The sequence below is a fragment of the Triplophysa rosa genome, linkage group LG9 (genome assembly GCF_024868665.1).
Source record: "Triplophysa rosa linkage group LG9, Trosa_1v2, whole genome shotgun sequence".
Classification (NCBI taxonomy): Eukaryota; Metazoa; Chordata; class Actinopteri; order Cypriniformes; family Nemacheilidae; genus Triplophysa; species Triplophysa rosa.
In genome coordinates, this window is record NC_079898.1 from 2,692,377 (window position 1) to 2,707,296 (window position 14,920).

Below are 14,920 nucleotides of genomic sequence, written 5' to 3' on the forward strand. Positions count from 1 at the left end.
GTTTGCAAAAAAATCACTAAAGTTTGCTAGCGGACAGCACTGATTGCACGATACTAGAAAATATATTTTTATGTCATATACCCGGTGCATCGGCACATGTCCTCTGACGTGACGAGCTAGCAACGACGTATATGATGACGTATAACAGTGTAGTAGTGGTGTCCCATTTCTTAGCGGAAAATTTGTAGCCCTTCCCCTTGCCACTTTGTTTCAAGAGGCAAGGGGAAGGGGCGAGGGGTAGGCGAAGGGGTAGAAAATAGAATTGGGATTGGGCCTTAATAAAAGTACTAGGGAAGGGGACCAAGATCCTTTCCTCTTTGAGTCTTCCAAAGTAACCTAGCAATTTCCCCTACAAGGCGGGCCGAGTACGCGCCTGTTACAGGAAGCACGAAGGCAGCCCAGAGAAACAGATAGACAGCGTAACAGAAGTCTATTTGAATTAGAAACAGAGTTCGTCTTGCAATAACTAATCACATATTTAAAAACTACAATACTTATTTCTCGCTAGAAATGCAATCAGAAGTTGCTGAAAGTGAAAATTAAACTTACATTTATACAAAACTATCCTCCAACGGGCGTTTAGGCCGCCATTTTATTTTTTCGAGCTTGAGCCTTCTCGACCAATCACGTTCCTCGCATGTTGTTATGGAAATGACAGGTCTCTATCTTTTCAGAAAAGTTGAACTTTTTTTCAACCTCAAACGACGCTGTGAGCTGCAGAAAAAGACGCCGGCGCTGGCGTTTAAAAAAGGGCTCAGCACTTTTTTGGAAAACAGGGTTATTACATAGGATTATAATGTAAAACAGACGCTAGCAGCTTCGAAAATGAAGTTAAGTCTGAAAATGGCCTTATTCTGATTTTCTCATCCTCCGAATTATATTTATCAACGCTTTTTTATCATCATTATCATTTAAAAAAAAAACAGAAGAGGGTTAGAACAGAATTATATTTTTAATATGACAAAAAGCAAAGACAGCAACATCCCCAGCAGCCCCCTCAACATCAGCCAAGATATTTGGAAGAATGTCAGTAACTAGAAAGATCTCATCCCCCATTGACTCCCATAGTATTTATTTTCCCTATACCATGGCAGTAAATGGGGGATGAGATCTTTTTGGTTACTGACATTCTTCCAAATATCTTTTAATGCGTTCAACAGAACAAAAACATTTACACAGGTTTGGAATAATCTGAGGGTGAGTAAATGATGACAGCATTTTCATTTTTGGGTGAACTATCCCTTTAAGGTTTTTCGACAACTTTATTCACTTAAGTTTCTAATCCCAGCATCATGGCATTTGCTTCTTTATCAATTACAGAAGCATCCGTATTGATACACGTATCAGCAAGGAATGCATCGCGATATACAGTATTGATGTTTTGAGCACAGCCATATTTAAAGCCTTGTTCCATGTGCCCCTTTTATACTTTGAGCACCTGCCCCTTTAAAGGTCTCTGCACGGCCCTGGCTGGTATGTTAGTGTCTTCACTTCATACGAACCAAACCACAAAGCTATTAGAACTCTGTGTGCTTTTGTGTGATACGACGATCGGTCTACAGCATTTCAAGAAGTTGAACACACAAGCCAGAATGGAAGTCATTTTCTGAAGCCCCAAATGTATTTATTTTTGAGCTGTCTGTGCACCTTAATCAAGTTATTAGTATTGTAGCCATTAAACCATGTTTTTATAATAGAAAATAGTAGTTTTTGCAATGGCTTGTAACGAGTGGTGTAAGGTGTGGTCCCTTTAAGGAGCAATTTGCCTATGCTTCCAGATTTACGTGCGCTTCGACTGCACCCCGCATGTATGCCGGAGGGACTCTGATGTTCCCATTTTGCGTTTATTTGTGTTTTCTTACTTAATCTAAGTGTTTTGTTAAGTGACACATTTCCAACGGAGGTTTTCAATGTGCACGGAAGAATAAATCAGGTTTTGAGGGACACATTTGTGAGTTTTCCTTTTATTTGCAACTAAGTTACTTTAAGTTGGTGAGCTATCCCTTTTTCTCACAAAGACGTGTTACAGGTTCTTTTGCAATAACGAATTAACCAAAACTGGAAAATGGCTCTTTGGTAAAAAAAGGTTCCCGACCCCTAGGTTAGAGGGTGGAAAACAGTCAAATACAGAAATAATATACAAACATTATACATGGACAAAATTGCTATGTGCACAGGATGTTCTCTTTAAAGAAACTAAATCAATCTCTTATTCTCTTCCTCTCATTCAGAGGTTTCAGCTGGAGCGGGTTCATCTTCAGGAGGTGAAGAGGTCCAGTTATGAACATACTAAAAAGTGTGCAGACCAGCTTCTGCTACTGGGTCAGGTTAGTTCGCATCAACACTGCATTCTTTTATTTTACAGCACATCGTTATAATGAATCTAGATAAACTGACTAGGCAAAAAAGGCTCTAGATCTGTTTACCGTGGTTTACGGGTAATGTTAGGCTAAAATATATCACTGTACTGTATTTATAATATGATCAGATGTATGACATTCATTTAGATTTGTAACACAGTATGTTAAAAATACCTTTATCACATGAAAGGTTTTCTACCATGTAATAACATGCATTAGCTTCGACTGTACAGAATGCTAGGGCTTTAATGTTGTATATTTGGTGTATTTAAATACTATAGTGTACCTTCATGTAAGTGAATTGTACTATTTGAAGTATCTGCATTTTTTTCACATTCTTGACCTAATCCCTGAACCCTAAACCCTTCCCTTGGCCTAACCTTTTTCCCAGAACAACACGCATATACTATATACAATAAATACCAGAGGTGTAACAGTACACAGGAATCATGATTCAGTGCGTACCTCAGATTTTAAAGGGGGTCGCACACCGGACGTGCCACACCACGGCATATCTCTAAAATTCGAAAATATTGTTTTTATAACAGTACACACACCGGCTGCGGGAGGTGGCGCTCCGTTACAACTTTGGGTGCTGCTCAAAATCCTGCCACATACAAAAAGCGGCGCTTCTCATCCAGTGCACACAATTTAAAGTCTGAAATCGTAATGATCTATTTGTGAAGAAAGCCTCTGCTTCCAAATTGTGTAATTCTATTTAAATTCAAGCATTAAATGCTGTTTTGCTCTTTAAGGTGTGTGCGTTTGGTAGACTTTAAACGGAAGCAGTTCATGTTTCATCTATTTGTCTTAAATAAGCATTTTATAAGAAATGTCATCTATTTTTACCCGTCACTATGGTGCAAGGTGTTGTTACGTGCAAATTAGCACGTTTGTGACATCATCGCTATGTACATGCATTTTCTCTCTGAACATACTGGGCCTCATTTATGAAACGAGCGTACGACCGAAAACTGGGCGTACGGTCGTTTCAACGCAAAATGTGGCATTTATCAAAATGGACGTGAGCGGATGCTACGATCAAATCTCACGACAGGTCTCAGCTCGTCTACACAAGTTTTGAGTAAGGCCGAAGGTCCGTGTATGCTTTACCTTTTTGATAACTGATAAGGAATAATGACAAATAGAAAGATAGATTAAGTTTTTTTCATTTAGTATGACAATGTAAAAATAGGATTCCAATGCGATTTCTTATTTTCATTACATTAATAAAGTATTTACTTTTCTAGCCTAATTATATGATCATTTAAATGCTTGAAATTACAAGGTTAACGGGTGCTTTGGTGTACAAAACTTTAATGAAATGACTGTTAAAATGCACAATTAAAAGTAAAACATTTTAAAAACTACAATAGGCCTAATCAATATATTTATAAGCAATGGGTTAGTTTACCTATTTGCAAGATGATAGCTTCTTTGTTTGACAAATGTCCATTCTAATGAAAACAGACAAAACGCATGATTTAATGTTTTTTTATTTGTGCGATGTTCGCTTGGGGGTGGAAGTCACGCACACTGGGTCACAGCTAAAGATTGCCTGGCGTTGTGTGACAGGCTCCAGGCCCATTCATTCATTCAGTTACAAGTAACTTTAAGCTGCTGTTTGGTTATGAATGTGCTGCTTCTGCCGCTCATTGAACAGAAATGATGCAGAGAGACATTTACCCACTTACTTAAAGTTAAGGTTTATCCAAAATGACGCTAGTCGCTATCGCTCTCTGAAGGAAAAACGTATGTAAACTCCGTACCACTGTGTGTATACAGTATGTGAGCATTATTATTATTCAAAAGATTTTCAGTTCGTTTTGAAACTATGGCGAAACAAATTTGACGGTGGTGGGCCGTCATAGTCTAATGCCATGTTTATACACACGCCTGGCTCTGCACCGCGAGTCTCCACTGATCCCGCGTGGGTTTTGTTGAATGGGCGAGGCGTTTATGAGTAATGAATGGGAAACATTCGTCCTTTCCTCCAGGCACTTATGATCACGTTCTGATGAAAGGAAATGATTGGATGCTACCAACTTGACATGAAGGGGAATTACATATTGCCCTCATTGTAATCCGTCAAAATGGCGGACGGCCGTCAGATTTTTCCATCAGTGGTAAAAAAGTCTGTCATAGACAGAGAATTTTCGGTTAACGCGACGTCTAAAATCTGATCATATTGGTTTTATAATTATGTTTCTCTTTATCCCACAGACGGACCGTGCAGTACAGTTGCTCTTGGAGACCAGCGCAGATAACCCGAGCTATTACTGTGATTCGCTTAAAGCCTGTCTAGTAACCACCATCACTTCCTCTGGCCCGTCTCAGAGCACCATTAAACTGGTTGCCACCAATATGATTGCCAACGGCAAACTGGCAGGTAGAGCAACAGAAAAGTGATAATTTATCAAAAAGATAACATCCTTTAGTTGTTTGCCATATTCTTTCTTTAATGAAATGCAAAAGGAGATATTTTGCAGAAAATATTTAGCTGTTTGCCTCCATACAATGAAAACAGACAAGGTGCCTGTCAACCTTCAAGAAGAGTTAGCCACATGCTAGCTTTGTGAGAGGAACAGATCAAATATTTTCATTTACTGGGAACCGTAGTTACCGCTATAGCGTAATCCATCATTTCTTTCACTAAAATGAAATAATTTACATGCACAAAGAAATGTTTATCATGCCGAAAATATTACTGAAACATACCGATCTACAGTACACACAAAGTACACAAGAGACTGTTAACTTCACACACACACACACCAGTTCTGGTTAAAACATTTAATATTTTTATTAGATTAATATATTTACTGTTCTATTAAGTACTACAATGTAAAACATTATTTCCATGATAATTACGCACATTTTCTTTCCATTTCTAACTTGATTCTTAAACTATAATGAATCGGCACATTTACACTTGAGTTTGTTTATGACTTGCTATTAGCTTATATAGCATGTAGCAGAGTTACATGGGGCCACCTGCAGATGATCCTTCACATCTGCCCTCTTCCACGCGAATGCTATTAACAGTGTGCTTTCCATGGTGTTGCTTCTTTGCTGATTCTCTGTGCGTCTCTGTGTCTTAGAGGGCGTTCAGTTGCTGTGCCTGATTGACAAAGCAGTTGATGCATGCCGTTATCTGCAGACATACGGAGAATGGAACCGCGCTGCCTGGCTGGCCAAGGTACCACACACACACACACACATACACGGTGAGACCACATCTTTTTCACTACTTCTGTAGTGATGTACTGATATAGATGGTATGCACGTGACGTCAATTTCCCACATGAACATGCCGTATCACTCCCCCTTGAGTGGCAAAACACTCAGCAAAATGGCCGCTTACAGTATCAGCAAACGCAATTCCGCGCAACATTTGGTGTCCAAGGACACCTGGTTCCTTTGTAAGTCGTAAGGATCACAGTCGAGTCCAACTGCTCTTAATTTCAACATATAATTGCATGTTTTAGTCCCGGTTTATTTGTTTCTCATATTGAAAGCAGCCATTTCGCGTGAGTGTTTTGCCACTTAAGGGAGCATAACCCGGCACTCAAGGGGGCGTGTCCCAGCGTGTTCACATGGGAAAGTGATGTCAATGCATACCCTCTATACATAATAGATAAATATTGAATATAAATGTAAATCTGTATATAGCCCTGGAAAAAAATTAAGACACCATTCCAAATTTTTATTTAATCAGCATTTCTAGATGTATTGGCCATTCCAGTTCAGTGTCTTTTAAATTTGCAATCTTAGGAATGACAAAGTCATCTAACAGCAATGTGACAGACTGACAGCATGACAAGATACTCGAAAACCCCAAAATTGAGGTTATCACATAAAAAAATAACTTAGAAATTTTCCTAAATAAATGTTGAAATATGAGTGAATTTGTTCTTTTCTTTGCAGCTCTGAAAAAATACTGTATTTGCATTTATTTGCAGAAAATGAAAAATTGAGAAACAGATCAAAATAACAGAAAAGATGCTGTGTTATGATTTGGGATTGGAAATATTGTTAGTAGTTCACAGAACAAAACAAAAATTATAATTTTACCTAAACACATAAATAGTCCATTGTAAAATCAGGAAAACTGATATTGAAGTGGTCTCTTAATTTTTCCGCGGCTGTGTATGCAAGTGCGTTTATACGTTTACATACACAAAATGATATAAAAAATGTTAATTTGCTTAACATATGTTTACGTAGAGTCCAATTACTGATTTTAATACTGCAAAAACCTTGTTTAATACATGCCTTATTATTATTTTTCACCGACTGCATTTTACTTTATGACATAAACCACATCCACACCAAGCCAGAGCTTTTTCCTCATTCTAAAAAAACAATTCCATAAACGCATTATCGTCTCAAGAAATATCTGCGTACACACGAAACCACTGAAACTGACTCAAAACAATATAGTATACATGCCAGACTGGTATTTGACGCTGTAATTCTGCCACAGAGATACACTAAAAGCGGAGAAGATGACTCTAAGCATGCACATAAACCTTATGCGGTGTCTGACTAGGGTCGAGGCGTGGGGTGATGACATCATCGTTTCAGAAAATATATGGGTTGGGCGTAGTTTTTCAGATTTATCCACTCTGGGACCCAGTTTCAAAAAATAGCGGTTTCAGATTCCCAAAACGGCAGATCTATCTGGACGAAACACCCATACCATAAAACATTTTTACGTATACAGTACAGCTACTCTTCTCGTCTCCGTGTTGACGGGATCTTAGACATTTGTGATCTCTTTGGCTGCAGTGGCTCTTTAAAAGAGTTTTTAAGGTCATGGTTTCTATTTGTGTCATGGTTCTGCCACAAGACCAAGAAAGACATGACGAGAAGAGGCAGAACCATGACAGAACCTCATGTTTTATGTGGAGGGAGGTAATTTTGGCCCTTGTGGCTTGCCATACTCCCTCCGGTCTCATCTCTGTTCCTGCCCTCTCGTCTCCTCATTATTGCTCGTTGTTGTTTCATGCCCGTCAGCTGTTCCCTCTTGATTTTCCCTTATTTAATGCCCTTGTGTTTTCTGTCTTGTGTCGGTTCATTTTGCCTTGTCCGTACCTTGTCACCACCCTGGTCTGTATTGCTGTGTATCTAGTTTTGTTAATGGTAGTTTATGTCTTGTATTGTATCTAGTCTTGTTGAGTTTAGTGTAGTTGTCTAGGTCCCTGTTTACCCTTCATGTTAAATTCCTTGCTGTGTGATGTTTTACCCCCTCGTGTGTTTTTGTTTCATGTTTTGTGTTTTATTATTAAACATTTATGTTAACCCCTTACCCGCTGTCTGCACTTGGGTCCTCTGTCCATGTCTCTCTTCGTTATCATGACAATTTGTCTGAAATGAACTCATTATGTCTCATTTACTTGATCTTAACTGCTTAAGAGGTTTGATGGCACAAATCCAGGGATTGTTTGTTCCATCTGATGACTTGTAAAAGCATAACTTTGTGTCATTTTAGATTGATAAAAAGCTGTTCAATCTTGACTCTTCGAAGTAAATTAGATGCCAGGTCTGAACATGCAGACTTCAGAAAGCCTTTGCCATATATGTGTACAGCGTTCATCAAACAATCAGATGAATCTCATGTTTCTTTCTTTTGCGTTAGGTGCGCCTGAACCCAACAGAGAGTTCAGATGTGCTGAAGCGCTGGGCAGAGCATCTATGTTCTCCTCAGGTTAATCAGAAGTCAAAGGCCATCCTGGTCCTGCTATCACTGGGATGCTTTCATAAAGTGGGCGAGATGCTTCACAGGTTTGCTCTTTCTTCTTCTCTAAGCCTCATTCAATCCTTGCACCAGTCATTCTTATACAAATTGTTGAAATAGTGGCTTTCCCGAGCTTGAGCTTGACGATCGATTTGATATTTAAGCAAGATGTTTAAAACAAAACTAAGCGCAGAGGAGCTTATTAGGATGCATATTTACATTTGTGTACAAATCTAAACACATTTAAAACTATTTAATGGAATTCTGCAGATTTTTCCCATAATTTTGTGTGGAATTAACAAAAAAAGTCCACAGTTCCGTATGGTCCTGGTCATGGATTAATGACGCGAGGGTAAGTCAGTAGTGAAACAAATATTTTTTGAATGGGCTGCTTTAAAACTGCAAGCAAGTAATTGTCTTGACTAAAATACAATGAAGCAATGTTTTTCTCATTGGGTTTGCAGTCACGGGGAATGCTAATTGCATATCCTTGTCAGAATACCTGCAAATTCTGTGTGAGAGACACTGTATCTTAAGTTCTAGTCATGTGCAGAATGATACGTGCTTATTAAAAGACTTGATGTTCTCATGTTTCTGACATGTCTTTAAATTTCCTGACAGCATGAGATATTTCGACCGTTCTGCACTGTTCATCAAAGCATGTTTGAGATATGAAGTGATGGAGGCGAATGACGATGATGTCAATATCCTTTAAGTGCATATTTCTTTTTTCAAAGCTTCCCAGTTAAAGGAACACTCCACTTTTTTTGGAAATGGGCTCATTCTCCACCTCCCCCAGAGTTAATAAGTTGAGTTTTACCGTTTTGGAATCTATTCAACCGACGGGTCTGGCGATAGCACTTTTAGCATAGCTTATAGCATAGATCATTGAATCCAATTAGACCAGTAGCATCGCGTTCAAAAATGACCAAAGAGTTTCGATATTTTTCCTATTTAAAACTGGACTCTTCTGTAGTCATATCGTGTGCCAAGACCGGCGGAAAATGAAAAGTAGCGATTTTCTAGGCCGATATGATTAGGAACTATACTCCCATTCCAGCGTAATAATCAAGGAAGTTTGCTGCCTTAACATGGCCGCAGCAGGTGCAGTGACATCACGCAGCGCATTCCCACATTTGAAGCATGTGTAAAAAAATAGAAATGAACCACTAAAGGAATATATCAGGCAGTGAGGTAAATTGAAATGACCGTTAATGTTTCATGAACAGAGAACGCATGTGCTGGAGAAGCGCACACACACATCAGACGCATGCATTGAATAAATAAACAGAATAAATAAAAGTTTAATTGTTGTATCTTACTGAACTCTAGTTTAATAGCTGTGAAAAGTCGGATTTATAGCATTCGTTATGACATAGCATATTTTACTCTGATCATTAATATTTCATGTAATATATTACATAATAAATAAAAATGATCAGATACATTAACAAAATGACACGATATGTACCAGTGTCCAGGTTATCTGGAGATCAGTATACCACATCGCTACAACATTCCATGTGGGATTAATTCACGACATTATTTGAGGACGTGACCACAGCGTTCCTGGGATTTTGGCCAATATTTAAAAAATGAAACCAAGACGTCCTCAGAACATTGTCACAAAGTATTGTCATGCTGACCAAATGAAGACTAACTGGAGACGTCTTCAGAATGTATTGTATTTTCTGGGTTGTTTACAGGCTAACATGCTTAATGTTTATCATTTCTTACAAACCAATGTCTGTTTGTTAGCTTATGCATTTAGAAGACAGTGTAAAGTACTGTATACATTTGATCAGCTTTCATGTTCCACAGGAGTCCTTATACAGTATTGGCATTTATTTTGTTATATGCTGTACCAATTAGAAATGATCTGCTAGTGCACTTCTAATAGTTTATCAAAATAAATATCTTGGTGATATTCAACAAGGTACAGTGTTGAATGACATGTAGCATAGAATTACAGTAATAAAGTAATTCTTGTTTAAATTAAATGGCATTATAAGAATAGAGTGAAAATGATTGACAATAGCAAAATAGTGGGTAAAACTTTATTATAGGGACCAACTCTCACTATTAACAAGTTGCTTATTAGCATGCATATTATTAGAATATTGGCTGATTATTAGCACTTATAAGGCACATATTCTGCATGACCACATTCTACATCCCTGATCCTACCCAATACCTAAACCTAACAACTATCATACCAAAATTAGCGCACCAAATTAGGAGTTTATTGAGGCAAAAGTCGCAGTTAATGTGTTGTTAATAACGAGAATTGGACCTTAAAATAAAGTGTGACCAAATAGTGTGAAATAGCAAAATTTGGAATCTGCATGAGTGACCTACATTTACATTTACATTTATTAATTTGGCAGACGCTTTTATCCAAAGCGACTTACAAGTAGACCTAAGTGACCGTTGATTTCATTTCTGTTCATTTAAAAAGAGTGCTTTTGTTTTTCTCACCCTATGAGGCACCCGTTAAAAGCACGAGTTGTTAGGCAAACAAAAATGGACTGAATATGTGAACATAAATACTTTTCTGGAAAAAAGACCATTTCAGAATTATTTTACTTTTTCTGAAGTTACTATTTATAGGTACACTAATATGGACAAAAGTATTGGAACGCTAATGAACAGATCTGTCTACTTTAGTAATTTCCATGAGTACAAATCTTAATGCTGAAGCATATCATGGTATTCTAGGGAATTGCTTGCTTCTAATTGAATAGCAAAAGTTTTATATAAAAATTTTTAATTTATGTCTAGCATTTTAAACGAGTTCAACAAATATATTTTATTTAATCAAGTTATTATTACTCTGTGACAGTCACATGACCAAATGGATCGAGCAGAAACGTCCTGAGGCACAGAACAGAACAAGAAAATGAAAAACAAGTATATTGAGGACAACAATGTCTCCCACTATCACACGTAAAAGCTAGATGTCGGGCTCTTCGTTAAACGCCAGATGACGCGAGCTGTGCAGTTTGAACATCAGGCCCGTGTTCTTCATATAGCCTAACGCAAGCAGATGCGACTTCTGCAAACAGAACGAGCTGATGCGTCTTCTCCATACAGCGCGCAGCACTGAGCACCGGGAGATTGCATAAGGACAGTGAAACAGCGCAATGATTGACATGATGACAGAGCAAAGAGCGCAAAAGAACGTTTGTAAATAAAAACAATTATTCGTTCAATGTAAGTGAGTTTGTCTTTGTTTTACTTTAATCATGTTGTGTTTTCATAAAATATGAACCACAAACTAAAAATGTTTTAAAGTAAGGGAAAAATCCAAAGATATTTTATTTATTTGCGTTATAATGCAAGTTATCTTATTTCGTTTTTCAATAAAAGTTTCAGTTAAAGTATGTTTAACATAGGCTACTATTTTATTGTTGTGTTTTCATTAAATATTAATAAACCACAAACTAAGCATTCGTTTTAAAGTAAGTAGGGGAAAAACAAAGACCTTTTGTTTGTTTGTGTTATACGACGCAAGTATATCATGTAACACGTCTTATTAGTTTTGATAATAATGAATAATGTTAGTGATCATTTTTGTTCAAAGATAGGTTATAATCTAAATGTCTAACATTGAAGATCAATATAAGTTTATTATTCACTGGGAACATTTCCTCACCAGCACATCACTAATGGGCCACAACTCGTTTGTTACTTATACAGTATTTGGGATATTTAAAGAAGTTTTATTGTTTAAAAAAGCTTTTTTTGTTAAAGGGTATTAAATGTCAAAATTTTCAAAGAATACAATAAATACCCTTATTTTGGGTTTTATTTAGTTATTATAAGCAAAAGCTAAAATTAAAAATTGTTTAGCCTTTTGTCCGATTAATCAAAAAAAGAAAAAAAAATCGTCCGATTATTCGATTGTCAAAATAATTTTTAGTTGCAGCCCTAATTTATTGTGTATGTCTGAACATAAACTTTATGTACTTTTACTTTTACTCCATCGTTTTATTAGTTTTAAGATGTGTTATTTATCTTTTCAGAATCGTGTATCTGTTACACTGTGAAGCAGTTGGAAAAGTGTTTATGTAAAAGGAAATCTTTATGCTTCTGCTATAGATATAGCATATCTAATCTAATATATATGCGAATCTAATTGTCACCATCACATGATTTAAAATATTACTAGAATGACTCCAAAGGTAATATACAACTTATATGAAAAAAAATATTTGTTGTGTTTTCTATATTGGGGGGTGCCAAAACTGATCTCGCATACCCCTCAGAAAATGTGCAGTTGCGCCCCTGTGTCACACCATAGGTGGAATGGAACCATATTTGATGGAATAAGCCTGGTTTTTAATGACAGCTGACTTTTCATGCATCTTCTTGGCATTAACAGATTCTTCCACATCCTCATCCCACATCGAAATGATGTCAAAATACTTTACACACAAACGCTTTGACTTTTCTCGTAAAAATGCCATCATTAAAATGCATGTTTATCTTTTGGAAAAAAGGGCCAATATATATGGGCATATATAAATATAGGCCACCACTATCATCAGTAAGTAGCAAATCATAGTTTTGCTGGACTGTGGTGTAAAGTAGGTTGTTAGTAAAATAGTAATAATAAAATAAATAAAAAGAGCATGCACTATGTCAATAAAACGAGATTTGAGAGTTTTTCATCTTATGAAAGTGAAAATTTAAAATATAACCTGTTACATTTTTATGTAGTACCTGTGTATAGTTGCATTATACATAATATTATATTTTATAGTTATTAAAACTTTAAGGGGCAGTTTCTATGACAGGGATTAGGTTAAATCAGGCCTAGGCCTTAGTTAAATTAGGACATTTAAGTAGTTTTTACAAACATGCCTTACAAAAAAAATATTGCTTGCATGCATTTTGAGACAAAACAATGGCACTGATGTATTTTAAGATTTGTCAGTTCAAGCTGTTTTCAGTTTATTTTAGTCTAGTACCAGTCTTAAGCAACCTCAAAATGTGTGTCATTGTATTAGAAAATGTCAAAGCAAACGCCATTCATAAAAACAATGTTTCCTTGACCAAGCTCGCACATAAGCTTGTAGGTGTTGCCTTCGTCAACTATGCCAAACTGCTTCGCTCCATCGGACTAAAACAGGGAGCTGTGCTGTGGGCATCCCAGGCTGGAGAAGCAGGAAAGGAGTTGCTTGATGAGTTGTCAAAAACAGAGGGTGTGGGACCAGATCCCAGCCCCAATGAAGAAGAGGCGGATAACACTCTTGTAAATATGGACTGACTTGCTTCAAACACACAGTGAAGAAAAAGGGTGCATGTTCATGAAAAATACAAGAGAAGTTTAATTTAATAAAGTCTCAAATTCACAGCAAGAGTATAGAGATCTGGTTTATGTGTCGCTCTTTTACAGTGTACCCATATGTTGGGTATACTGTATGCGGATACATAAGCACACGTTTTATTGTCCTTAAATACATTTTTCCAGTTTGAGTCATGTAGACATTTAATAATTTTTTGTTGGTTGTGAGATGTTTTTAGGTGTATCCGATGACATTCCCCTAACAAGTACTACTTAATACGTTGCCTGCTGTTGTAATGCATTTAAAACCTGTTTTGCAGTTACATAATTGACCATATATGTTTTCTTTGTGAAGTGTTACAAGCCATTAAAACATTCTTGATTTGTATTATTACATTTCCTACACTTAACACACTGCCCTACCAGGTATTACAAGGCAAAATTATATGAATAAAACAGCACATTCAGTTTTGTAAATTGTTTCATAAATAAAATAATTAATTACATTGTTTTAATAATGGAAGATATTGTGTGGTTTTGTTTTGTTTAGCTAAAATGGGTCCTTGAAGAATTATGCATTTGGGAAAAAAAATGTTGTGAATTTGGTAAATTTTTTGGGCGATTCCCTTTAACTTAATTTTCTTCTTGATTTGTTGTTGCTGTAATGTTTTTGTGTGAGATTTTGTAAATGTGCTGTCATGACCAAAAAGTAAACCAGTATTGATGCACCAGGTTAAAATCTTCACCATTCTTCTCTTGTAATATTTTATGTGCTCGTGCATTATTGTAAAATGGTGAATTAAGTGTCCTCTGTTAAAAATAAAATGTTGCAACGTACGCTTACGCGACTTTGAAAAAGTTTCTGTGAGACACGTCATAAATGAATCTCTTAAATGTTTCATTTAGAATGTTTTTAAGGGTTTAATCAAATAGGATGAAAAAAGGAGGGTTTTTGTTAGTTATATGATTTAACCACAAAATAACATTTTTAATGAGTAAATTTAATAGAACAGTTTGACTATTAAATATCAGCAGATTTCAATGACTGTAAACATGACAGAGATCACCAATATATAAACCATGAAAATAATAACAATAGTGCATGTCATTTTAGATTTAGGGCATTAACCACAAGTAAGGTTAGTTATGGCAAACCAATTCATAATATGTTATTGTGTAACTAACTGTGATAGTTGGTTGTACAGTTTGAGAACCAAGTTAGACAGTTTTTTTGTAGCCATTAAAAAATAGCACTCAATAAAATGTTTTTTTTGTGAAGGATAGGTTTTGCATCAGCTACACTAAATATATCGATAAGACTACAGTGCATCTATGACCTCTACACCTTCAGTCAGGATACTGGCATAATCTGTTCTGATGCTGGACCTTTGGGATTTTTTTTGTGGTTAAAATGTAGTAAACATGGTTCCCTGTAGTAAAACCATGGTTAATTGTAATTCTATTTTTATTGAAAATTGATAGTTACGTAAGATAGCTGTATTAGGGCTGAAAAAGTTCCATGTGCATATG

At 36.4% G+C, this 14,920-nt stretch overlaps 1 protein-coding gene across 1 annotated transcript in view; it reads left to right on the forward strand.

Moving 5' to 3' along the window:
• The window catches only part of wdr11 (WD repeat domain 11), a gene marked incomplete at its 5' end in the record, with an annotated part of 76,428 nt that extends 62,201 nt beyond the window's left edge, over nt 1-14,227 (forward strand). Inside the window, 6 exons of the mRNA XM_057341339.1 lie at nt 2,232-2,327; nt 4,584-4,749; nt 5,462-5,559; nt 8,002-8,147; nt 8,722-8,804; nt 13,170-14,227. Of these exons, the coding sequence (XP_057197322.1) occupies nt 2,232-2,327; nt 4,584-4,749; nt 5,462-5,559; nt 8,002-8,147; nt 8,722-8,804; nt 13,170-13,372 (792 nt within the window). The remainder of the gene's footprint in view (nt 1-2,231; nt 2,328-4,583; nt 4,750-5,461; nt 5,560-8,001; nt 8,148-8,721; nt 8,805-13,169) is intronic.
• Between the last annotated feature and the right edge of the window lie 693 nt (nt 14,228-14,920).